Raw genomic sequence first — 25,970 nt, forward strand, 5'->3', positions numbered from 1 at the left:
ACTGCTTAGACGCATCTATATGCAAATGAAGATATTTTTCATTCAAAGTTAAAATATCATCTTAATTCAAGTGATGAATTTCGAAAGTCTGACAGTAATCAGTGTTGAGTACTACTGTAAGGTTAACCCTGCATGGTTTACATATTTGAAAATGATTAACAGTTGAAATTTAGAAAAGTAATCAAATGTAATAAGTTACTTTAATAAAGTAATGGAAAAGTTACACTACTTATTACATTTTAAGTAGGGTATCTTGTAATCTGTAACCTATTACATTTCCAAAGTAACATTCCCAACACTGTTTATCCCAGGCATTTAAATGAATGGTTCACTGAAAATTAAAATTTGCTGAAAAATGACTTGCTCTCGGGCCATCCAAGATGTAGATGTGTTTGTGGATAATTTGCAGTGAATGGGTGCCGTCAGAATGAGATCCACATATCTTGTGATCCATAATATCTTGTGAAGTGAAGTGTGATCCATAATATCTTGTCTACTTCTTGAATTGCCTGAGGTTGTGTAAATTCAGCAAATTCTCATTTTTGAGTGAACTATTCCTTTAATAACAATCCAAAGAAGCTAAATTAAATAAGGGGAAATTAAAGGATATGGTTATTTACAAATATAGCCATATAGAAAACGATGCTGTTGTTACAAGCATTCTTTGAGATGTTCAAGCATATTTTGTAAACGTGTCTGTCCACGTGCCAGCTGTCAGCACTGAATGGCACAGCTGGTCTTTGGTGGTTCACCGACAGGGCTGATGCTGGATATAAACGCATCTAGCTTCAGCAGCGCGTGAATAAGGTAAGAAATACATTTGATGTTACTGGACATGGTACGTCTGATGAACTGTATTATAGTGTGTTAACGCGGACCGATGTGTTTATATGCTGTGTTAGACCGCTGAACGCCTGTGTTATTCATCAGCATTAGAAGCAAACGCTCTCATGATCCACTACGAGACTATCAGCATGACAAGTGCATCCTTCATATGACCCGACAGTCGTATCAACGAGTGGATAAGACTATTATAATAATATACAGAATACACACACGTTTTGGCTTGAACAACCTCCATAACATTTACAAACGAGAGAGAAAATATGCGACAAAAACCAGCGTCGTTGGCACACATATGAACGACCTCAGTTCATGCTGGTTAATGTCGCGTTATTATAGTTCAGACTGACAAACAATGAGATTATTGGTCAATTTAGCTGGGCAGGACAGTCGTCGCAGTGTCGGGCACCCCATCACGGGACCCCGGATGAAATAAGCCTCTATAATGGACCATTTGCTGCGTTGTCTGTCAAACTAAAAGCCACCGAAGTCAGCGATAAAAGCCTCGAGGGACTCGATAACCAACTGGTTAACCAACATAGCCGTAATTTGTTTAGCATTTGCTTACATCGAACCATTTTAATACAGTATTTTGAATAAACCAGGAGCGACCAATCCAAAACCGGCAGCGCAACATGAGCCGATTTCTGATTGGTCGACTGTCTTATTAAATTTTCCTACGGTCTGTATGGTGGTGGAGATTCATTGCAGCGAGTCGAATCTTTTGAATCAAATAATTCATTCGCAAATGATTCCTTAAAGGGATAGTTCACCCAAAAATGAAGTCTCGCCCTCAAGACTTTTATTTTTGCAGAGCTTAAAAGAAGATATTTTGAAGAATGTTGGTTAGCAAACTTTTGATTAACATTTATTTACCATTTTCTCAAATTGTTGTTTATGTTACACCAGAGGTGTCCAAAATCGGTCCTGGAGGGCCCTGCAGAGTTTAGCTCCAGCTTGCCTCAACACACCTGCATGGAAGTGTCTAGTATAGCAAAGACCATGAATAGCTGCTTCAGGTGTGTTTAATTAGGGTTGAACCGAATTTGCACACCCCTGTGTTACACAAAAGAAAGTAAGTCATACAGGTTTGAAACAATTGAGGGTGAGTAAATTATGACTCAATTTTCTTTTTTGGGTGAACTATCCATTTAAGTCTGGGTATATATTTTCTTGTATAAAGAACCAGTTTATACTGCATTTTGAAAAATGAATATTATAAATGTGTGTAAAATATAATTTAGAATATATTTAGTTTCTGTTGTTACATTATTACGTTAATCTACCCATTATAATGCTGTTATAGTACTGCATTATTTATTTATGCCTGTATTTACACATTTAAATAGTTTTTATTTAGATCTATTTTTATTTGTTTTAGTTGTTTCGGTCTAACCTTCTTTCATTTATCCTAATTGTATTTAATAATAATATAAATTATTATTTTAATAATAATCTAAAAGAATAATATACAGTACAGTAAAAATGATTATTTTTTAAAATACAAGAAAAAAATAGTATAGGCTACAAGAGGAAAAGGATATTGAGAATGTTAGATTCATTTAGCCTAAGCAAACCAGTTCGCTCGAATGATTTGATTTAATAACGGTTCATCAAATGTGTTTATATTTTGAAATAATATATATTATATATGTGTGTAAATTATTATATTTCTGTTATTGCATTATTATGGTTTTCTAGTACTGCATTTATTTATTTATGCATGTATTTACTTATTTAAAATTATTTTTATTTAATTTTAGTTGTTTTGATCTAACCTTCTTTCACTAAACATTAACACTTCTTGTGGCACATGAAATCCCTGAGTTAGTGACTGAATTCGTTATAACATTATTCTCACCAGAAAGTATGCCATTTCGAAGAATTAGCCTCTAGAAGATTTGTTCAAACGAACCGATTCGTTCGCGAATGAAACACTGCTATTGCTCATGCCTAAAATAAGCTCCCAGGCCTTGCGTCACAAACCAGACCCAAAACACATCATAACACGTGCAGACAAGCCGGGATGTTGTTTCTGTCAGCTTCCAAACACACGGTTGCTATAGCGGGTCCCAGACCCAGGCAGGACATCACATCGGCTTCAGTTCCTTCAACAGAGACCGAATGAATACTTCTGACTCGTATAATACTGCCATTGCGTTTTTTGATTTGCGGAGATGAGTGATGTAGCTATGTACATTGTGAGCTTAAGATGTGTTTACCCTGCAGGTACGAAGATGAAGCGAACATGATCAGTGCCGATGGCCCCTCCACCAAGTGCGAGGAGACCCGAGGCACGGGGAACAAGAGGAGGCAATCGCCAGAAATGCTGCACCTTATGTTCGCTGTGTCCGTGTGGCTGGTGACAGGCACCACCATATCCAGCCTCAACAAATGGATATTCGCCGTGTACAACTTCAGATACCCGCTGCTTCTGTCAGCCCTCCACATGCTGACGGCGATCGTGGTGGACTACGGACTGATCAAGTGCAGGATGATCCAGCATAAAGGCGTCGGCGAGCAGGATTTAACCACCAGCGCCAAATGCAAAGTATTCCTGCTGAGCTTGACATTCTGTGCCAGTATCGCGTTTGGCAACGTGGGACTCAATTATGTGCAGCTGTCGTTCGCGCAGATGATCTACACCACAACGCCGCTGTTCACGCTGGCCATTTCCACGCTGATTCTCGGAAAGCAGCACCACTTCCTGAAGTACACCGCGATGATGCCCATCTGCCTCGGGGCGTCGTTCAGCATCATGGGCGAGGTCCAGTTCGACCAGACCGGCTGCCTGTTTGTGATCGCCGCCACAATGTTAAGAGGCGTAAAAACCATTCAACAAAGTAAGTTTTTTAATAATTGTTAATGCTATAGATATATACAACCAGCATAGAATGAAAAATATTCAAATCAAAAACAGAGGAAAACAAAAATACAACCAGTACAACACAATAATAATATACAGCAAATAAAAAAAAAAAATGCAAGAAAAATAATATCCAGGAGGAAAAGTGTGCTTCAATAAAGTAATAAAGCTTCGAGAATGCTTGATTCATATAAGCGAACCGATTTGTTTGAACGATTCGATTTAATGAATGGTTAACTAAAATGTGTTACAACAATACAATAGCTACTCTTTTTTTTAGGTACATGTTATGACGTTTTCTATTTAGTTATATAGATCAAGGGTTTTCACAGTCATGGAAAACATGGAAATAACTGGGAATTCTAACTGTACATGTCAAGTTCAGCTTTAAAATATGTCATTGGATATAAACCGCTTTTTGCAAGATAAAATAAATCCTTTTGCAGTGAACACGAACCGGAAAATATTTATGTCATAAAAATGAATAGGGCAGAGTAAGGTGCGGAACCCTTCAGATTCTCAAACAAGTCAAGTGATTCAGAACGCCTTTCAAATAGTTTTGAACGAATCACCAAAGAGAATCGGTTCACAAGAACGAGTCGGATGACTAGTGCGCTTTCCCGTAACCCGCAGTTAAACTACAGAGCGTTTTTCTGATCAGTTTGACAATAAAACTTGTTAATTTTTTTAGAAAGGTATTTGAAGATGTATTTAACTTAATCATCATTCAAAAGCCACCAGCTGTATTATTGACATATGAGAAATATTCTTAACCAAATGTTCCTGAAAGCACAGCCTGTTTCTGTCTCTCTATTCAGCTAGTTCACATTCTCCTGTCATTATTTATGTAACTTCCTAGTGTGTGTCTGAGTCAGAGAGGAGAACATCCCGTCTGCCAACAGCTGGCACATCCTGTTCCAGACACTCGCCCGTGAGCAGCCGCCGCTGCTGTTGTTGTTGTTTTAACCCGATTTCCCAAGTAGCAAATGACCTGACAGAAATGGACAGGGATTGGATGCTTTCTTAAAATGAGAGTCAGCTGAGGGCCATTAGTTTACATGATCTCCTAGAGTAATTATGTAGGTGTCTGGCCCTGAGACCGGACTGAGGGTAAGAGTCTGCAGTTTACTGGCAGAACCTGTTTTGTACACATTTAGTCTTTTTATGACTACATATCTCGTCACATACAGCTGCAGTCGTGTATGCTGATGTTATTCAATGCTATGTGTGACAAAGAAAATTCTTAGTCACTGTAGAATTACATAACATAACCTACAGTTTGCATGCAAGCTAAATAGGCAGTGCCTTGTTTTTAACAAAGTCATTATTGTTTGTTGTTCTCTACAACTAAAGCTATGATGGGTCAATATTAGCAAACCGAGAAGGAACCACATGCATGTCATTGAGGCTAAATCGTATTATTTTTATATTATTACTACTAATGCTACTACTACTACTACTAATAATAATAATAATGTTTTTTTTTAAATGAAGGCAAATAAATAGTCTTGATCAGATAATAAATAGTCTTGATCAGAGTGTGAAATTGTTATTATTATTACTACTACTAATAATAATAACAATAATACAAATTAAACCAGGGGGTGTAGTAGTGAACATTAATAAGTAAATAAGAAATTTAGATAGATATAATTAAATATATAATTAAAATATAGCCTTGGTCAGGGAGCAAGAGAGTTTTTTAATTTTTTATTTAATTAATTAAAAAAACAGGGGAGACATTTGAACGAAAATGTGATCATTGAAAATTTAATTTGGAAGTTTAGACAATGTAGAAATAAAGTATAATAATATAAAATAATATTATTATATTATAAATATATTAAAAAATATTATAATATAATATAAAATGTGGTAAAAAATACAGACAATACGATTAAACTGAATGAACTACATTACATAGATGTTTAATAATGAATTAATTGACTGTAAAGTTATTTATACAATTTACAGGCCCCATGAGGTATTGTCAAGAATTTTGAATATATTTCATCCATCGTCCCAACAAATTTGTATTAAATTTTAAAGAATGACAGAGCATTGACTAAAGATAATTTTGCCTCATTTTGCCAAATAATAACATATTAGTTTGACTACTCACCGCTCCACTCAGAAAGCATATATATATATATATATATATATATATATATATATATATATTTGTAAGGAGCAGCACCAGGTTCAGAAACTATATGCCTTATGTTGTTGGATTAAGGCCCCCTCTCTGACTACACTATACTCTTTTCCTTACTATACGTGTTGTCTGAATAAAGATCTCTTTAACTTACTTTTGTGTATGGGCTCTACTTCAATAAGATGTATTCCCCAAATACAAACTCACAAACAAATAAAGAGAGGATTTAACAAATAAAGATATGTAATTTAATGAAATAGTCATTTGAAATGATAATGAAAATTTAAGCAAACTACTTCGATGCCCAAATTAGAGGAAATACGGAGTTACAATTTACCTGAAACCACTTAACACCCAACGGCTTTTACACTTATGGCAGTGCACAGTTTACCAATGACACAGTAAATGTTTATGGTTAGTTTCAAGTATGACAGTGTCCTTAAAGAGCAAATAACTCAAACTTAACTCTGCAGAAAATATCCTCTATGTAACAATGTCAACAGAATTAAACATTAATAACCAGTGGGCCCACACAATGACACACACACCACTGTACTCACCCCCCCCCCCCACCCACCCCACTTATATCATCAGTTTTTCACTCACGACCAACTTCTCATGGCGCCCTTTTTCTCCGTCTCCCCTCTCTCTCTCTGCCCCACCTCTTAATTACCCAATAGCGTTACATTCACCTACAGTGCCCTCCAAAAGTATTGGAACAGTGAAGACAAAATTGCTCTGTTGGCTGTGGAGTCAAGACATTTACAAATATGATTAAAAGATGAATATGAGACACAACTACAGAATGTCACATTTTATTATTGGGTGATTCAACACATAGATGTTTTATCAGCTAAGAAGTTCAGCACTTTTAGAGTTCATCCCTCTATCTGATGTGAGCATAAGTATTTGGCAAAATACTTATTTTTCACATGTGCATTTCTAACACAACTTTTACGCTACATTACGTAATGACACAATTAGAAATGTAAAAGTATAGAAAGCTATTAAAACATCATCCCCGATTTAGAAATGAATGGCCAATGCACATACAAACGATAAACAAACAATAGAATTATATATACAGGTATATATATTCTATTTTAGTTGTGACCGTTGCATCACATAGGTTAAGGTTGTTTACTATATGCGTTACACCATATCTTAGCATGTGCTTAGCATGTCAGTGCTGAACAACTACATATAGAGGTATAATAGCTAAACTGACACACTCTTTCTTTTGTATATGTATAATTATCAGGCATCTTGCTCCAGGAGGAGAAGATCAACTCTGTCTTCCTACTGTATATGATGTCCATCCCCAGCTTCTGCATCCTGGCCATAGCCGCCTTGGTTCTGGAGAACTGGGCCGCACTGCAGTCCCCTTTCCAGTATGACCACCACCTCTGGGGTTTCATCTTGCTCAGCTGTCTGGGCTCAGTGCTTTACAACCTGGCCAGCTGCTGTGTCATCACCCTGACCTCCGCTGTCACGCTGCACATCCTGGGCAACCTGAATGTGGTGGGGAACCTGCTGCTCTCCCAGCTGCTGTTTGGGCATGAGCTGACGGCTCTTAGCTGTGCTGGAGCTGCGCTCACACTCTCAGGCATGATCATGTACCAGAACTCAGAGATCATCGTAGCTTACATCGATGCATGGAGAGCCCGGACACCAACCGGTGGCAGTGGAGAGGAAGTGATTTGTGTTAAGGAGAATGATTCAAGCATATCAAAGACTCCTTCTTTTTCAGAAGAAGAATCATCTGCAGAAGCAGCTCAAGAACCTAACGAGAGAACAGATAATCAGGTTCATGAGAAAATAGAATGAAGAGACTTAAAGGCTGTGTTCCAAAACCTAGTGAGCTGCAGTGCTGCTGTCTATTGCTAAACTCCTGACTTTTTTCTTTCATGGAGTATAAGGAAAGTGAAAAGTGGAAAACTTTCACATCTGGAAAACTTTACATAGGCAGCAATTTTGTTTATCATACAAATAGCACTCCTGACACAAAGCGCACAAGAAACTCACCTCACAAGTGATTTTAAAGCCCAAAGTATACTTTGCTTTGGACTTGAATGCTAGAATGTGTGTACAGCCTAACACATAGCTTTTCAAATTATACTTTTTTTTATATTGAACATGCAATATGTGGCCAATACAAAATGTTGTCCTTGTGCAGTGTCTGCGTTGTTTCATTCCAAACGTGATAAATAGTTTTGCTCGTGTTTAAACTAGAATCTAGTGTATCTCATGCGCATGCACAAATAAAAATATCTATCTGCACACATACAAACAAAAGTATACTTTGGGCATAGAGTTTAGCGTTAGCATGTTGCTAAGCTAACATTGTGATAGCAAATTACAAAGTACGTCACCAATACTGGATAACAGTCTTTTTTTTATTCAATTTAACCATTTTATTGATACTTTTCAGTTTTGAATGAATTAAGTATATTATTTACATTCAATGTTTGTGATCTACGATGCCTAAGAAATGCAGTGCACATAGGCAGTTCACTAGGTTTTGGAACAGTAGATGGTTTAATATGGAGGCTGATTAGATATGAGGTGTCCTGGTTGGAGGTGATAATGATATTGGAGGTGTAGTTTTCCCCATTACCTCCTCACTGTGCCAATACATTTCATTTCAGTCATCCTTCCAGTGGAGAAGCATCATCTACCAGATTGACTGACTGAGCACATGCCTTTTTTTAGCAGATGCCGACGGCAACAGTTTGTTTGGATTTTATTACCTCTGTTTTGCCGACACACGCTTATAAGTGCGTAAAAACTCCTGCATGAGCATCGGGAAGATCTCCAATATCCTGCCATATTCATTCTGTGACTGCACTGTGAAATGCAACTACTCCGTTTGCTCTGGTCCTCTTTAGCTGTTACTGGACTTGTTGGCACTTTTTGAATACTAGAGATAGACATACAAATATATACATAGGAATAATATATTTTTAGGTACTGTAATCAGCCGTCTTAATTTGGTGATAAGGGACGGTACTATTAAGGCAGCTTTCTGCAGGATACCATAACAAATATCCTGTGTTTGTTACAGCACAATCATTTTTCATCTTGGTTATGTTTACATAATGGAGACGAGCAAGATTACTGGCTCCTCACTTGGGTTCACTTTTATTCAGCTTTGTGTACTATTCAAAAATTAGTTTTATACCTCTCTGGTTTAGTACAAGCCAATATTCTTCCTCTTCTTATCTCATTACTGCTATGCATCTGAATGTTTTGCAATTTGAATGTTTTTGTTTTGCATCACAGAATTGACTTTTTCACATTGCAGTAATGAGAACTAGGAAACTTTCTTTCCAAGATTTTTTTTTTTTTTTCATAAGTAAAATTTGATCGAGCATGTTCCTGACAAGCTTGAGTGAGATTCGCCCAAAGTAACAGCTGAGAGCATTTTTTATATAATGTTATGAAAAGGCAGGCAGGTTTAAACCGGTGCCTCTTATGTAATTCCCAGTGCATGTAATTATTATTAGGTTTCTCTAAGGAGTCTCAAACATCTTTAGCACACTATAATCTCTTAGGAGAAATCAAAATGAGATTTTCTCTCCCATTGTCCCCTTTATAATCCTCCACTAATGGTCTCCTTGCTCGTCTCCTGTGAGTGGGTGCTCATCCTTTTTCATTAGTTTCTTGACTGTTTTTTTGTTTGTTTAATTGACGCCTGCTGGACAGTATTATTTTCTCTCCACTTTGATCTGTGTGTTCTGATGCTGTTACAAAATAAGAAAGAAAAAGAACTGACACTAAAAGAGGTTATAGACCAAGGTCATTCCCTCAAAGAGTTTTTTTGCCATCTGCTGGATAGAAAACGGAATTTCTTTTACTATTATGACTTTGTTTTTAACCGAATTGGAGAGCATTCGATAGAAATATCAGGCAGTTTGCCTTTTTCCCAGCATGTTGGGAATTCATAGCTGGGGGTTTAGTATGACATGACAACAACTCACTCACTCAAACCATTTTTGGGTTCTTAGATTTGGCTAACTGGGAATGGATGAGGATGTGAATGTATCTCAGTGGGTGTTGCAGTTTAGGCAGTCTTATGGAGCCATGATAAAAGCCTATGCTGAATCAAGTGTGCCTACCTGAGGGCTGATTTCATAAGGAAACACCAGCCTTTCAAGCTTTATTTATTAAGGTCTCAACTGTCCATTCATGCTTCAGTGTTTGCACTCATTACTTCACTTCTGGTGAGCAGCATCATAGGAAAAGCATTGTACAAGATCGATTGATTTATTTGGTGTTATCCATTAAGGGTGGTGTATTTGGAATTTACACAAGGGGGCGCTAACACTTCTATTAATCGGCTGTGCAGACATGGTTAATGGACTATGGCCATCATTTCAAAATGGCCCCATTAAACAGCCTGATACACAAAGTCTTATAGGTCCAGTCGCATTTATTGTTCATCAACAAAAGCCAGTTATTTCAGCAGGAACTGATTGGGAAATTCTTCATGCAAATTCACCTCAGTGACCAACAGAAAGTTGATTTATTTAAAGGTGACTTAAAGGTGCAATAGGAGATCTTGGGAAATGCTAACTTTAACCTGATAGCACTGAAAGCGAACGTCCCACCCTCTCTGCAATTGCCCTCCAAAGCCACGCACCCCTGAACGCACATACGCTCAAAGAGCAGAATACCAGAGACAACATTAAATTACTACAATAACCTACATCAACAGGTCATCCCCTCCTCTCTGCACATTTCATATGTATATCTTATCACGTTCAACGGTTGTTCTGTTCGACCGTAATAAGTGTCCTGCGAAGTGGACATCACCAGATATTCCGCCATGATTCCAGTTCAAAGCATTCGTATATGTTCCATACAAAGGGCATTAAAGTGTGCGAAACGAGAATTTAAATTGTATTTATTTACAAAGGTACGTCACACTTAACACTTCTCTAGTAGGTTTTGTCTGTGTGTGAAGACGCTGCGCAGCACAAATCCGTGAATGAATGTTCCAAAGTGAAATAAACTTCAACGGATTTCCCTGCTCAGGGAGTAGGGAGCAATGAACACTGTGTTGGGAGCATGTCAATCGGAACAGTTCATGCATGCAGCCCTCTTCTAACGAGCTGGTTATGTGGATCAGATGTGTTAACTAAGTGAGACATGCAAAATATGCAGAGCGGGCTACATCATGTGTCATTTACCGGTGAGAAAACGTTATAGCACAATTAGTAAAAGTACTACAAAACCAGGAAGATTGGGTTGTTGATGTTTGCCTGCCATTCTCACTCTGTCTGCACCGTGTGCGCATGAACGTGCTGATGATGTATCGTGTCTGCGCGAACAGGGTGCGCAGGTGTATGCAAATACATACGTTGACAGGCAGGTAGGAAAGCCAATTAAAATGCTCGGACCGAGCGTTTTGATTGGACGAACATTTCTTGGTCCAACACCTTCCACAGAATATATAAATACAGATAAATACATTTAGACCACTTAACTTAATGATTGCTATCAGGATGTGAAGAGACTTTCAACCAGAACAACAAAAAATGTTTCTGAAGACAATCACCTATAGCACCTTTAAGTGTAAACTCTGCTTCGTACATAGCTTTTTTGCTGAAATTTCGCTAAAGTGACTGCACCTTATCACTGAATGCGAGTTACACAAGACTGCGTTTTCATATTGTATAAAGTTCATACAGTATTTCTGTACTACAAGCACAGCGGTTAACTGCAATTAGTATAAAATGATTATCAACAGAATAAAAGCTAAGTTTCTGACTTTTTACTCTTCGCCATCAAACATGAGGTGAGGGTTGTCGGATAAATAACTCAGATGTTATTGCTTATTTTTGTGATGACATTTTACTGGGTCACTAATGTACTGGATAATGTTTTGAATGCTGAGATCTCTGAACATAGAGTGACAGTCGTGGTACTGTGTTTTGATGGGTCTTTTATTGATTGCACTGACAATTTGCATAACTGGCTCCTGTGTATATATGGTTTCTGATGTCAGCAAAATATCAGATGTAAATGCGTATTTTATTATATTTATGTATTTTACAATCATGAAAAGTTGTTAATATACTGGTACAAAAACCACACAGTCTCATGCCTTCTGCTGTCACGTCAGTAGTAGCAGTATGCTATTTTAGTATTAGCTAGCAGTATGCTAAAGCTTGTTAGGAATATGTTAGTAACATGCTAGCAACAGCTAAAATATGTTAGCAACATGTTAAATCATACTAGAAATATGTTAGCAATGTGTTGAAATGTTAGAAATATGTTAAAACATGTTAGAAATATTAGAAATATGCTAAAACATGCTAACAACATCATAAATAATACTAGAAACACGTTAAAACATGTTAGCAACGTTGAAATGTTAGAAATGTTAAAACATGGTAACAATGCGTTAAAAAATGCTAGCAGCATGTTAAAACATTAGAAATAGGCTAAAACGTTATGAATGTGTTAAAACATGTTGAAACATGCTACTAACATAATAAATTATACTAGAAACATGTTAAAATGTTAGCAATGTGTTGAAATGTTAGAAATGTTAAAACGTGCTAAAAATGTTGAAACATGGTAACAATATTTTAAAGCCTGCTAGTAGCTCGTTAAAACATTAGAAATATGCTAAACCATGCTAGAAACATGCTAGCAACATAATAAATCATACTAGAAACATGTTAAAACATGTTAGCAATGCATTGAAATGTTTAAAATGTTAAAACATGGTACCAATGTGTTAAAACATGCTAGCAGCTTGTTAAAACATTAGAAATATGCTAAAACATGTCATGAATGTGTTAAAACATGCCAGAAACATGTTAACAACATAATAAATCATACTAGAAACATGTTAAAACATGTTAGCAATGTGCTAAAATATGCTAGCATGATAGTGGTCTAGTATAGTCTGAGATTTTGTTTTCCTGTTTAAAAATAAATAAATAAAAAATACTAGCTGTGTCTCATTTAGAAGGCTGCGTCCTCCGGAGGTCGAATCCTCTGTAGGTTGCATCCTCTGTAGGATGCGTAACGTATACGAAGTTTCCTCAACCTAGAATTAAACTAGACGGCCTTCGTAGGATGAGCGGAAAAGGAAATCACGCTGATTTGCCAACACATTTATCATCGTTGCCAAATCAACATCAAATCAGCATCGTTGCGCTCTCACACTATTTAAATGAAGGAAAATTATTTCTAAATTTGGAAAGTAATTTAAAAAAAAAATGCTTGTTTTATTTTTCTCAATGTTTGAGGAGCTGCAGCGTACATACAACAGACATCTGTTAGAGGAAAAAAATGGAGGAGGATATTAAGAACAAAGTTTATCCGTTTTTACATTTAGTGTCTCATTTAGAAGACTGCGTCCTCCGGAGGTCGAGTCCTCTGTAGGTTGCATCCTCTGTAGGATGTGTAATACGAAGTGTCCTCAACCTAGAATTAAATGAGATGGTCATAGGACGGGAGGAAAAGGAAACAGGAAGTATCATGTTGATTTGCCAACACATTTAGAGCATCGTTGCGCTCTCACGCCATGAAGGAAAAACATGTCTAAATTTGGAAAGTAATCTTGCTCAATGTTTGAGGAGCTGCAGCGTACATACAACACACATCTGTTTGAGGAGGATATTAAGAACAAAGTTTATCCGTTTTTAATGGAGGCACTTTAAGTTAAGTTGAAAACACCACCGCGACGCAAGAATTGTGGGTTATCTGTAGCAGCGAAGGATACACCTGATGCATCCTCCGAATTCCTGTGAAAGAAGGTCGCATTCCTACTTGCTTTTCTGAAATGAGACAGCCTCGATGACGTATGCACCCTTCAAATTAGACCTCCGGAGGACGCAGCCTTCTAAATGAGACGCAGCTACTGTGATGAACTTAAAATGGAACTGAAAGGGGCCATTAAAATCAGAGGTGTCATCCCCATTCAAGCTAAGGGGGCACGTGCCCCCTCTGATTTTTGAGCCAAGTGGATTTTGAATGCAGTTTCCAAAAGGCAAAAAATATCCGAATCATATTTTTAAATTTGATACAATCACACTGGCGTGATTAGATCGTTCAGTGTGTTAAATCACCAGCTGCTAAATTTTCATCTGAGTTTTCTGGCTGGCGCTGAGCCAGAGGCAGATGCGTTTTTACAGTACTGCATTATAACCAATCACACACAATTCTGTTGAGCTTATGAATGCAATGACCAATCAGAGACGTTCAGATGAGTCATCGCTGACACGCAGTGCTTTGTTCAGCGTGTGCTTACTGAGTGAATTCTTTTATCAGAAACAACAAAGTGCAAAAGTGCGTACGATGGAGGTAAGAGATTCATTTCACAGTGAAAACAGCTTCAGTGATTATAATGGGAGTTTTTGAGACTGAAGTCTTGATAATGAAATGATAATGTTCTTTGATAATGTAAGTTTCCTTTTCTGTGTTCTGTACAATGAAAGTGATATGATTAGTAACTTACAACGTTTTATGTTAAATACAAAGGCAGTCGTAAAATATTTTAAGGCATGACACCCATGTGGTATTTAAGTGAAAAGTCCAATTTTATACATAGTTAATGGGTCATTCTACAGAAATGTCCACTTTTGGTATGGTAAGATATCTTAAAATATATTTCTTTTTCTAAAATTTAAACTTAGACCACTTTATTAGATTACCTTTTGACTTTAAGAATATACATAAATGACAGGTTGTTTAAAAAAAAATATATTTTGTGCATTTATTTACCCATAAGGAAGGTGACACCAGTGATGGTAACACACAATTTTCAAAAAAGAAAAAAAAGAAGAAGCATTTTACAAAATATCTGCTGCAAGGTATCAAACCACGTTGTCAATCATGGTATACTCACTAAATTAAGTAGTTTAATCCATTTGTATTCTAGTGTTTTACAATTCCCTACCAATAAAGCAACTTTCAACTAAAAGCAAAGTTCAACTAAAAGCTTCATATGAAATCATGAGATAAATAAGAAAATTCCTGTTCTGAAAAGACAGCGCTTATTATGGGCCTTTCTTCATAGTGATGTCATCAGTGTGATTTTTATTTCAAAATAAACTATTTTTGTTAAACAGCAACACCAGTGACACAACTCCAGGGGACTACTTTCATTATTTTATAATATTTATTCACCATTTAGTTTTTTTTTTATGTCATTTATATCGTATATTTGATAGGTATAAATACATTATTGTATTTTAAATGGTAGAAAACCCTGTTTTGGACCTCAAAATAAAGCACTTTTTCGCTGTACATGGCTGTGGGGACGAGTAGTTTTGTGGTGCTTGGAATTCTATATAATTAATTAAAAAACAAAACATTGCAACATTGATGGCTCAAGTTCAAAGAATTACATATTGTTCCATTTTAAAATCGTAACCCTAAAGTGTTTTTCAAGTGTAATATTTCTGTAAAGGCTAGGGACAGAAAAATGGTTAACCACAAGATATAAACAATATGCATGTTAACAATTTTAGCGTGAAAAATATCACTTACCAACCTTTTCTGTGTAAACTAAGCTATAAAATGTACTATTTTGTTGGTGTCACAACATAACGCTGTAAACCCTAAAATACATAAGTTTAAACAAAAGCTAATAATAAGCTCCACATTCCTGCTTTTAAATTGTATTTACTTATTTAAACTCCATTTTTGCCAAAAACAGTCAACTGAGCATAACTTGTATTGAGCCTCATATTTTCGCTGAGATGACAGCAAAACTATCATTTCCTCCACGTTGAAAATTATGAAACATTACAAGTGCCTTTGCATGACTCGGTCACTATAACAGTACCACTTTTGTATAATTAATATGCCACATTAATCACAATGACTCACTGAACATCCAATCTAAGTCAAGGTTTCCTTCACCCTCACTGTTTCCATGTGTCATGCTTGCTCGTCTCTGCCAGCTAATGACCACAATCAGCCACCACCAGGTGGAGCCAAACACTCCTTTTTCATTTCAACGCCTCCATCATACTCTACTGGCGTGAACGTGAAAATGAACATGTGCCAATGACATTTCTGGCCCCTGCTTTTGCAGATAAATGCTGCAACGAGTGTGTTTATGTCTGCATAGGAGAAAAGGATGTGTCTGATCTGTGTAAACATGGAGGTGCAGCTAGGCAACATCATTTTTATGCCTTAATAAGGCAGTGTTCGCCGTCTGTCCACTCGTTCGTTCACCGTTTAGTTCAGCATAGAGCCAGGCCACCTGCTTATGCAATCACTGTCAACACACAGCATGCTGGGAGAGCACCGTTTATCTCAATGTTTTCTTTCCTCTGATTTTCAAACATATAAATACGCCGATACCACTTTTGATAGTGACAGTGGTTAGATAAAATAATGACGCAGTATTATCTTGTGAGTAAAAACTGACAGTAGGGAAAGATCAGGACAAGCAGTGCCAAATACGTCACTAATACTAAATATCCCGTTCTGCTCTTTCCACCTTTTTTTCCTGGTCCCTTCAGAAGAGGGTGATGAGGGTCGGGGTGGGAGGGCTCTCACGGTGACTCTGAAAAACTCAGTCTCTCCAGCATCTGAGTTGAGTGTATGTGATCACACAGTTCACCTTTCTACTGTATATCAGACTGCAAGACCTTTCCTCTCGGACAGCTGCCGTGAGATCGGTGAGCTTCATCTCTTTGTTTCTTATTTTACACTTTTTTGTTGTTTTTCTAATGAATTTCCATCCATCTTTCAGTGTAATGATTGTGTGATTACATAACAGCTATTAGACCAGTGTAAGAGCAAATTGTTTTTGAGCGGTTATATAAATTCCGCAGATATTATTATGTGTTATTAGGGTAAAACTGTAATATGGCATCCAGAAACAACATTATCTATTCTGATGGCTTCAGCCCACACAGCTTACCTTACCCAACACATACTAACATACAGCAGGACTAAAGTGTATCTGGATGCTTGCGGCATCTGCACTCAAATGCTGACAGAGCATTTCTCAGGACTTAATTCAATTTTCTGAACCACTTTTGCATTGACTTTAGTTGTACAAAGATATCAAAGTAGTTTAAGGCATTAGCTGAAGTTGTTCCCTCATTTTAATCAAGTTACGCTGTCACCACAATTTAACTAAAAATGAAAGAGCTGATTAAAAAAATCATGGGAACAAATTAGTACAACGTGGCCATTATTAGCCTACAACAAGGGAACTGATTAATAAATTGTGGCAATAAATTATTTAAGGGGTCATTGGATGCAAAATTCACTTTTCAAGTTGTTTGAACAAATGTGTGTTGGAAGTGTGTGTACACATCCATCCTATAATGATAAAAATCCACCCAGTGGTTTTTTTAAAATCCCTATTTTAAAATCTCCTTTCTCAAATCGGGCTGTTCTGAGGTTCCTGTCAGAATGACGTAGTTCTGTACAGACCGCTCCCACGAGAGTTGATTGACAAGCCGACCTTAGACCCGCCCTGAGAGAGCTGTCATCAGTCATCCGCCATTGTGTCGACTCTGGTGCAGGAGAAGATAAGATGTCTCAGATTAAGCGATTGGTGTGTTTAGTTGTTGATGTAATAATGAATATAGCAGTCATCATTTACTCCCAACATCTGAGCCTCTGAAGATGCAGAGGATTAACGTTACTTTCATTTTGCCATCTGCCATTTTTGGAACGGTCTGTGAATCTTTGAGCGCATTGACTGTGTGCGTCTACAACAGCAAGTTATACGCTTGTATATCTTTGAATATTCATTGATTATTATGGTGAATGCGAGATGGCTGACGTGTCAACGTATCTAGAGCAGTCGAATAGGGAATCTACACATATCTATGGTCTGCTCGTCACTCCACGGAAGAGAGGGGCGGGGTCAGCAGAGCTCACGAGCATTTAAAGCAACATGGACTAGATCAGCGTGCTGAAGACAGAGCTGATTTTGACAGGTTTAAAAAGGTGTTTTTTACACTATTGAGAAATTTTAACCAAAGTATGTTATAGACTTTTCATTAAGACCATAAAGAATCATATCAACTTGTGTAAAATGGGCATTCGATGACCCCTTTAAGTTGTGGCCACAATTTATTTATATATTTTCACATCGTGTAAAGGGCTCTGTACTTTTGTTAGGGAATGCAGCAGTTTTGGGGGGGGGGGATACAATAATTGTGAGTCTTAAGAACAAACATAGCTTCATGAACAAATACAAAACTTCTGAGAACACAAAGCTAATAAATAAAACAGGAGTGGGAGGAAATCAGGTGGAAAGAAGGAAGAAAAATAAGCAAACAGAGTATGGGAACACAAGGGACATATTGCAGTTTCGTAAGTGAACACAGAAGCATTGAAATCAAAGTTTTCCTCCCATCTAATATTTTTTCCATCACCAAATATATATATTATTTTATCATTTAAAACCTACGAAACACTCTTTTTTATAAAAAATTAAATATTTTCTGTCTAATGCAGCGGTATTAATACATTTTTAAATTATTAAAGGGATGGTTCACACAAAAATAAAAATGATGTCTTCATTTACCATTTACTCATCCTCACGTCATTCCAAACATTAAAAATTAGGAATGTTTTTCCCCCCATTCAGTGGAAATCAAAAAGGGGTCCAATGTTGTTTGGGATCTTCTTTCGAAAGAGAAAATAACGTCACATGTTTGGAATGACATGAAAATTATGACAGAATTTGTATCCCTTAAGTATCTAAATATTTTTGGGGGCCAAATATTCTCCACTCATGAAACATGTTATTCCACAGATGTCTTTGCCTTTGAGTTGTTTACAGGACTATGGGCAGAAGGTGCGAAACAAATCCTAAAGCACTGGCTTATGTCAATGCCAACCAGCATGGTTTCTGTTTATGTTGAGATTAATATTTGGACATTGCCATTCTGATGTCCTTTTCCGGATAAACGGATGCAAACAGTCATCATTATGTGTGGCCTGAAGCAGCTTGACATTTAATATGTGAAAAAACAACCACGCAAATATTTTTTAATATAATCTGTTTGTTCAGAAGCCGCTCAAACCAATAATTTGTCTGCGATTAATTAGACTAGCAATTTGTAGCTACAAACAAGCATCTTGCGAGTTTCTCAAATTATCTATATATTAGCATTCAGTTAGAATCTCTTTCCCTCAATTTTCCGTAAATGTACTCCCTCATTCCCACGCACACATCTCGTAACCTGGCTTCATCAACACCTCCTGTTCCTCCTTCTGTCACTAAAGATGGAGGGTGAGAAGGGAACATTAGAGGCAGGTACCAAAGAGCAACCTGATATGACGGGTCCCCTGACAGCCGAACAGCTGGCAGCTATAGAGGATGAAGAGATCCTCAATAATATGGTAAGAGGCAACTAATGGCGCTACAGGCGCAGTGGGTTTGTTATCATGGTTTCCATATTTAGGAAAGCGTTTCCCTTCTGTTTATTGCATGTACTAGCTAGATAAGGCTGTGGATTTCGAGGAGAGGAAAATGATCCGCGCTGCCATGAGAGAACTGCTGAAGAGAAAGAGGGGTGAGGTCATATCCCTAATGTCACATATTCAGTATGTATGGCTCAGACATGGTCTGCTGAGTCTAATGTGCTTCCTTACATTATTTTAGGTGAATCTCAAAAAACTTGTCAGGAATCTGGATTACATTTAAGTCAAAAGAAATTAATATATTTAGCATGAAGAAAATGAAGATTATTTTTTACAAATATTACGTTATTATTGTAAGCATAATTCATGCTTTGCTGTCTTTAGTATTTATGCTCGTTTTATTAAGTGGGGAAAACGCATCTGGACAGGGACAGGCAATGCTCAACACTGTCAATGAGATTTTTCATATTACATTAATACCACTTTTGGGTGGAAATGTTATAAATTGGCATGGAAATAATGTCATAAAGCATTTCCCCTGAGAAATTGTCCTTCCCGTAATAAATCTGGACATTTCATTTTTGAGTTTATTTGTAATTCTCACTATTCTCAGTGTTAATTCTCATTCAAGCTTCATTATCTTTATCTCATTACCATATTGATTATTATTAGTATTATCATACTTTTAAAACTTTAATACAGTGAATTTGAAATTAAGTTAAAGACAGTACAACAAATACTAACATCAAGTAAAAGTACTTTACAATTTCAATAATACATAATGATATAGACAATAACAAATTAAGGGAATTTTTCCATTACAGCAATAAGAATGAGAGTTTTTGTATCATTTAAAAAATGAACAGATCTTTAATTGGCACAGAAATAATGCAACAAAGAAAAGATCAAAGTAATAAAATTAAAAAGGTTATCATTGTCTTATTTATACAGTCATGGCGAAAAATATTGGAATCCTTGGTAAATATGATTAAAGAAGGCTGTTAAAATTAATCTGCATTGTTAATCCTTTTGATCTTTTATTTAAAAAAAATTCACAAAAAACTAACCTTTCATTGGATAAGAATTTTAAATGGGGGAAATATCATTATGAAATAAATGTTTTTCTCAAATACATGTTGGACACAATTATTGGCACCCCTAGAAATTCTTATCACACCATGTTTTATTAAAAATTCTTGTTTATTTTAAGGAATTTTGTTTAAGAATAGTTGTAAAAATATATATTTTTTGAAGGTACAAAGTCAATCACAAAAAAACCAGAACACTAGAATCAAGCAACATTCAAGTTGATCAGTTATATATTTATAATGAAGTGTCATTTAAGCACACTGCAACATCTATACTAGTCTGCGTTCAGCTAAGTAACGCATTCAAAAATCAAATAAAACATTTAATTCATGGGGATGAACACAGAAACTAGCCTCTTTATGAAACCTCTCTTTAAATGGATGTCATCTTATCTATAGTCTCTTACGGCTGGAATACAATACACGCTTTTTTCTGAACAGTAATCTCTTAATTTTACAGTATGAAGTGAAATTTATCCAAAATAAATGCTTAAACATCTAAACAATGCTCATTTAAGGGGCTCCTCTTTTGGTGAAAATTTTTAGACAGCTTTCAAAATGGCCGCCAGACAGTGTCAAAACATGGAGACTCATATCTCAGTGTGCAATGATCTGACTGACTTGAAATTATAGGAGGTATATAGTAACAAACATATAAATTGGTTAAGACATCAAGTAAGATAATTTTTTTCTTTTTAAAATCTGATCTCATAAATGGAAGTGTGCTTAATAGGTACATTTACCCTATATTTCTGATGTGCAGCAACAGATAATTGAGCTTCACAAATTAATGAAGTGGCTTTAAGAAAAGAGCTAGAGCAGTGAAAATTCCCATTTCCACCATCAGGGCAATAATTAAGAATTTCCAATCAACATAAAATGTTACGAAACGGCCTGGAAGAGGACGTGTGTCTTTGTCGTCCTAATGCATGGTGAGAACGAGAGTTTGAGCGGCTAAAGACTCTTCAAGGACCACAGCTGGAGAATTGCAGAAAATAGTTGAGTCTCGGGGTCAGAAAACCTTTAAAAAAAAATTGTCAAACAGCACCTACATCACCACATGTTGTTTGGGAGGATTTCAAGAAAAATTCTCCTAGCTCATCCAAAAACAATCGTCAACATATTCAGTTATCAGACACGACTGGAACTGCAAATAGGACTGGCTTCTATGGTCAGATGAAACTAAAAAATGAGCTTTTTAGCAGCAAACACTCAAGATGGGTTTGGTGAACACAGGGATAAAAAGTGTACAATGAAATATACTGCTGTATTTTTTGATGTTGTGGGCCGATATTTCTGCTGGAGGTCCTGGACATCTTGTTTAGACACATGGCATCATGGATTCTATCAAATACCAACAGATACAAAATCAACAAGTGATTGACTCTGTTAGAAATCTTATAATGGGCCATGTTTGGATCTTCCAACCAGACAATAATCCAAAAACAAACCTCAAAAACAACACAAAAATGGGTCACTGAGCACAAAACCAAGCTTCTGCTGGCCATTCCAGTCCTCTGACCTGAACCCTGTAGAAAATGAGTGAGGTGAACTGAAGAGAAGAAGCACTGTCATGGAGCTGTGAATCTAAAGGATCTGGAGTGATTCTGGATGAAGGAATGGTCTCTGATCTCTTGTCAGGTGTTCTCTAACCTCATCAGGCATTATAGGAGAACATTTATAGCTGTTAAACTGGCAAATGGAGGTTTCAAAAAGTATTGAATAAAAGGGTGCCGTTAATGGTGGCCAATGTGTATTAGAGAAAAACACTTATTTCATAATGATATTTCCCCTCATTTTAAATTTTTATTCTATTTTCACAGCCTTCTTTGATCATATTTACCAAGGGAGCTGATATTTTTGGCCATGACTGTATAATAATAAATATAATTTATAATTTCATATGTGAAATAATATTACAAAAATTTGAGCTCAGTAAGTTTTTTGTTTTTTTTCCTCACCAAGGCTGCATTTGTGTGATGAAAATACAGTAAAAACCTGTAATATTGTGAAAAAAAACAAAACTGTTTTCTATTTAAATATATATTAATAAGTAATTTATTCCTGTCATCAAAGCAAAATTTTTAGTATCATTACTCCTGTCTTTAGTGTCACATGATCATTCAGAAATCATTAATATGCTGAGTTACTGCTCAAGAAACATTGCTTATTATTATCAGTGTTGAAAACAGTTCAGTTGCTTTCACTTTTGATCAATTTCATGAGTCCTTGCTGAATAGAAGATTTTTTTTAAATACTGACCTTTTGAACAGTAGTGTGTGAAAATAAGCCAGACATGTTCTTGACAGGTTTCATGAGATTCCGCCTTTAAGAGTCCTTACTATTACACAAACAACCAAAGGAAGTAAAGTTCAGAAAATAAACGTCTGCTGTTCCTATTCAGAAAACAATTATTTCATTTGTTTTTGTTTTCTGAGTGAAACTCCTCTGTTTCTGTCAGAGCGGCGTGATAGAGAGCGAGTGGCCCGAATGGAGAACCTGCGTCAGCAGGGTGGCGGAGGAAAGACAGCTGCTGGACTGAATAAGGACCACAAACCCGCTAAAAGCCCGAGTGGTGCTCAGTACAACGCACACAGTGAGTGACCATCACTCAGGAGGCTCTGAACACTATACTGTACCTTTACTGCACTTCTATCTGCAAAGCTTTGATAACCTTTCTCTTTTTACTTCACTTCGGTACAGGGATGGCTCAGGCAAAATCATTTTCTCCACCAACCTCTACTTCCTCTCCAAAAACTGTGGGCAGGTGAGTCATTCCTAGAGTCCTGACAGGATGACAGCATGGGATGTATCCCGTTGACTGATTGTGCTGTTTTCCTCCTAAAGCCCGGCTCAGTCCCATGTGGCCAGGGTTAAAGTGCCAGGCAGCTCGGCGGTCGGGGGCCCAAATACCAAAGATGTCAAACAGATGCTGCTGGACTGGTGCCGGGTTAAGACTGAACCATATGAGGTGGGCCTGAAGAGACAAAATAAGATCAAATCAAACAGTTTCTGTTTTGCTACATGTCTCGGCCTCTGCTAGCCTCCCCGTGTGAGTCTAATGGGAATGTCCAGTTCAAATTTCACAACAAAATCCAAAAATTATGAAAAATAAGCACATTTCCTATAACTGTAATGCATCTTGATTTTTTAACAATTAATTTTTGTAAATGCTCAATTTTGATTCCCTTTATCACATCCAAAAATAGTATTGTTTTTATTTAATGTTAATTTTATGTAAATCAGCATACATTTATCAAAAACTTTATGTATAAATACTTAATTTTTTTATTTGCATTATAATAATGTAAATTAGTTGTGTGGTGGTGTGTGTCTTTTATCATTTAAACAATGCAAAAAACCTAATGGTCCTAAAAATGGGCTTTGTTATTTATTTATTTGTTTTTTCTTCACAGCTTTGTTGTGATTTTCTCTCTTATACTTGTTTCTATGTTTAGGGTGTGAACATCCAAAATTTCTCCTCTAGCTGGGCAGACGGTCTGGCGTTTTGTGCGCTGGTGCACAGGTTCTTCCCAGAGGGCTTTGAATATTGCACTCTTGACCCCTATGACCGCAGGGCCAACTTTGAGAAAGCATTCAAGACTGCAGAGTAAGACTTACTGCATCCACCTTTGTGTCTCATAAAGAAATGTTCAGGACATACTTCCCCCCTCAAAAAGACAGTAATAGTGAAAAAATTATATAAAATGATCATATAAAATAATACAAAATAAATACAATAATTATATAATTTATTATAATTTCATATTATAATAGTTATAATTGCTATATATTTAATTGTTCAGTATATGAATATTTAATGTAATTCATTTTATTTATAATTGATTTACAATTATAATGTATTTAAATAAGTGTGTTTAATATTTTTTAATTGTTTTATTGATTTTTCAAATTAACTTAATTTAAATGATTAATCTTTTTTTATCCAGGCACATTTTATTATTAAATCCACATAAATAATTTAATGAAGACATCACTATTTTCTAACACATTTCAGAAATGTGTGGCAAGCAGAGGAAATGTGCTCTAGGTGTTTTGCTACAAAAATGTGCTTGAGTCATGAAAATAATGTCACAATGCAAAAAAAAAAAACTACGGTCCTAAAAATAGGCATACTTTTCTTTATACGTGTAGGACACTAGCTGACTGTCCTCGCCTGCTGGACGTCGATGACTTGATGCGGATGCGAGAGCCCGACTGGAAGTGTGTGTACACGTATATCCAGGAGTTTTACCGCTGCCTAGTAGAGAAAGGCCTCGTCAAGACTAAAAAGAAGATGCCATAGAAACTTTCACATTTTGAGCGTTTTCACTGTAAATGACCAAGGAACTACAAAAGGCACACAACATAGCGCACGTGACCTGACCTGAAGCTTCTACCAAAGATCAGTCTATTATGTACTTATGCTCTTCTCTGTTTCATACACGCATGCAGCGGATGAGGATTATATCCTGTGTGTTTTGTGCTCGGGTACAGCTGGGGCTCTGAAACAGTGCATTCCTGTGAGATTACACATGCATTAATCTCAGTCTATGCTTAGAGATTGTGTGAAAGTGTGTGTGTGTACATGCGGATGGCTTTTTATGGTACTGCTACTCCCTGTTTTGAATGCGCTCCAGCACTGAGACATCAGGCTTATAAGGGCATGAGATCTAATGCGGAATTATACTTAACCCAGATTTATCGTTTGTTTAAAAATATAGACGAGGGCACTTTTACTATTATATAACAGTTCAGAAGGAAAAACAAAGCCTTGAAAATGTCTCAGTCGTCTCCTACAGAACAGAATGTCGCCTGCTTTTGCTTGTATAGGGAGAAATATGACAGCTTGAATGTTTTCGGTTTCTCTCATTTTGTTCAGGATCTGAAGCGCATCATACTAAGCGTTTGCATGGCACTACAAAAACGACCCTAGAGCTGCACTAAGAGAGATTAGGTCCAATAAAACCTCTCACTCAGGGATAGACGGGCCCTTGAGGCCTGTAAGTCTTGTTTCAGAAGGCCGATGGTAATTTTCAAGTGCTTTTAAAATGTTCTCGACACTTTATTTGCTGCATGGCTAATGACTTAAGTGCACTTTAGATGTGTATTTTGAGCACAGATATTGACACTTCTATAATACAAATTATGCAAGTATTATTATCTAGTGATTTAAGTCATACAAGTACAATTTCTGTAAATCTGTATCTGGTTTGATTAAATTATGGGTGTTATTTTCCTCCCACAGTGCCTCACCAAGTGTTTGCCAAGTATTATTAAATGTGATAATCTTCCCTGTGCTTTTTTTCTGTTTACTGAAACACACACACACATAATTTATTACTGGATTTTAGTGACAAACCAAATAATATCACGAAATTCATCAAAGCAACTGCAAATACTTCACTGATGGTGGTGCTGTTATTTTCCCCTCTAAAATGATGTCACTTCCTGAAGGATTATGTAATTGGATTTTGTTAAAGGAATATTACAAAAAAAAAATAACTGGATGAAAAGTGATATTGAGAACATAACATAAAAATATGAATTGATTACCACTTAAAACAATATTCTCACAAAAATATGTTCTGTTAAAATATAATACCTGCAATATTTCTTAATAAACTGTCTGTTTTTCAAGTTAAGTGCAGAA

General features: G+C 36.4%; 2 protein-coding genes across 4 annotated transcripts; both read left to right on the plus strand.

The window, feature by feature from the left end:
* Window positions 1-702: 702 nt before the first annotated feature.
* LOC306864384 (solute carrier family 35 member E4-like) lies at window positions 703-11,959 on the plus strand. Of its 2 annotated transcripts, XM_079408387.1 has the most exons (3): window positions 703-807; window positions 3,073-3,686; window positions 7,126-11,959. In XM_079408387.1, exons 2-3 carry the CDS (start codon window positions 3,092-3,094, stop codon window positions 7,689-7,691), a joined length of 1,161 nt encoding a protein of 386 aa, XP_079264513.1. In that variant the 5' UTR covers window positions 703-807; window positions 3,073-3,091; the 3' UTR covers window positions 7,692-11,959. The 2 variants fall into 2 exon arrangements, with proteins under 2 accessions (XP_079264513.1, XP_079264514.1); XM_079408388.1 differs by lacking the exon at window positions 703-807 and having other exon boundaries at window positions 2,821-3,686; window positions 7,126-9,970.
* Window positions 11,960-16,209: 4,250 nt separating this feature from the next.
* LOC306864055 (smoothelin-like protein 1) lies at window positions 16,210-25,611 on the plus strand. 2 transcript variants are annotated; one of them, XM_079407756.1, is made up of 8 exons: window positions 16,210-16,516; window positions 19,092-19,208; window positions 19,306-19,381; window positions 22,779-22,913; window positions 23,021-23,084; window positions 23,165-23,288; window positions 23,776-23,927; window positions 24,473-25,611. In XM_079407756.1, the coding sequence occupies exons 2-8, from the start codon at window positions 19,092-19,094 to the stop codon at window positions 24,621-24,623; spliced, it is 819 nt and encodes a 272-aa protein (XP_079263882.1). In that variant the 5' UTR covers window positions 16,210-16,516; the 3' UTR covers window positions 24,624-25,611. The 2 variants fall into 2 exon arrangements, with proteins under 2 accessions (XP_079263882.1, XP_079263883.1); XM_079407757.1 differs by lacking the exon at window positions 16,210-16,516 and having other exon boundaries at window positions 19,115-19,208; window positions 19,310-19,381.
* The last annotated feature ends 359 nt before the right edge of the window (window positions 25,612-25,970 follow it).

Source organism: Barbus barbus (assembly GCF_936440315.1).
Source record: "Barbus barbus genome assembly, chromosome: 45".
NCBI lineage: Eukaryota > Metazoa > Chordata > Actinopteri > Cypriniformes > Cyprinidae > Barbus > Barbus barbus.

Bases quoted from the DNA above. Each gene is read 5' to 3' on its own strand.
- LOC306864384 (XM_079408388.1), top strand. From the start codon at position 3,056: ATGTGTTTACCCTGCAGGTACGAAGATGAAGCGAACATGATCAGTGCC. The intron at 3,687-7,125 runs GTAAGTTTTTTA...TATAATTATCAG, and splicing joins CGTAAAAACCATTCAACAAA to GCATCTTGCTCCAGGAGGAG.
- LOC306864055 (XM_079407756.1), top strand. From the start codon at position 19,092: ATGGAGGGTGAGAAGGGAACATTAGAGGCAGGTACCAAAGAGCAACCT. The intron at 19,209-19,305 runs GTAAGAGGCAAC...TGCATGTACTAG, and splicing joins AAGAGATCCTCAATAATATG to CTAGATAAGGCTGTGGATTT. The intron at 23,928-24,472 runs GTAAGACTTACT...TTATACGTGTAG, and splicing joins AAAGCATTCAAGACTGCAGA to GACACTAGCTGACTGTCCTC.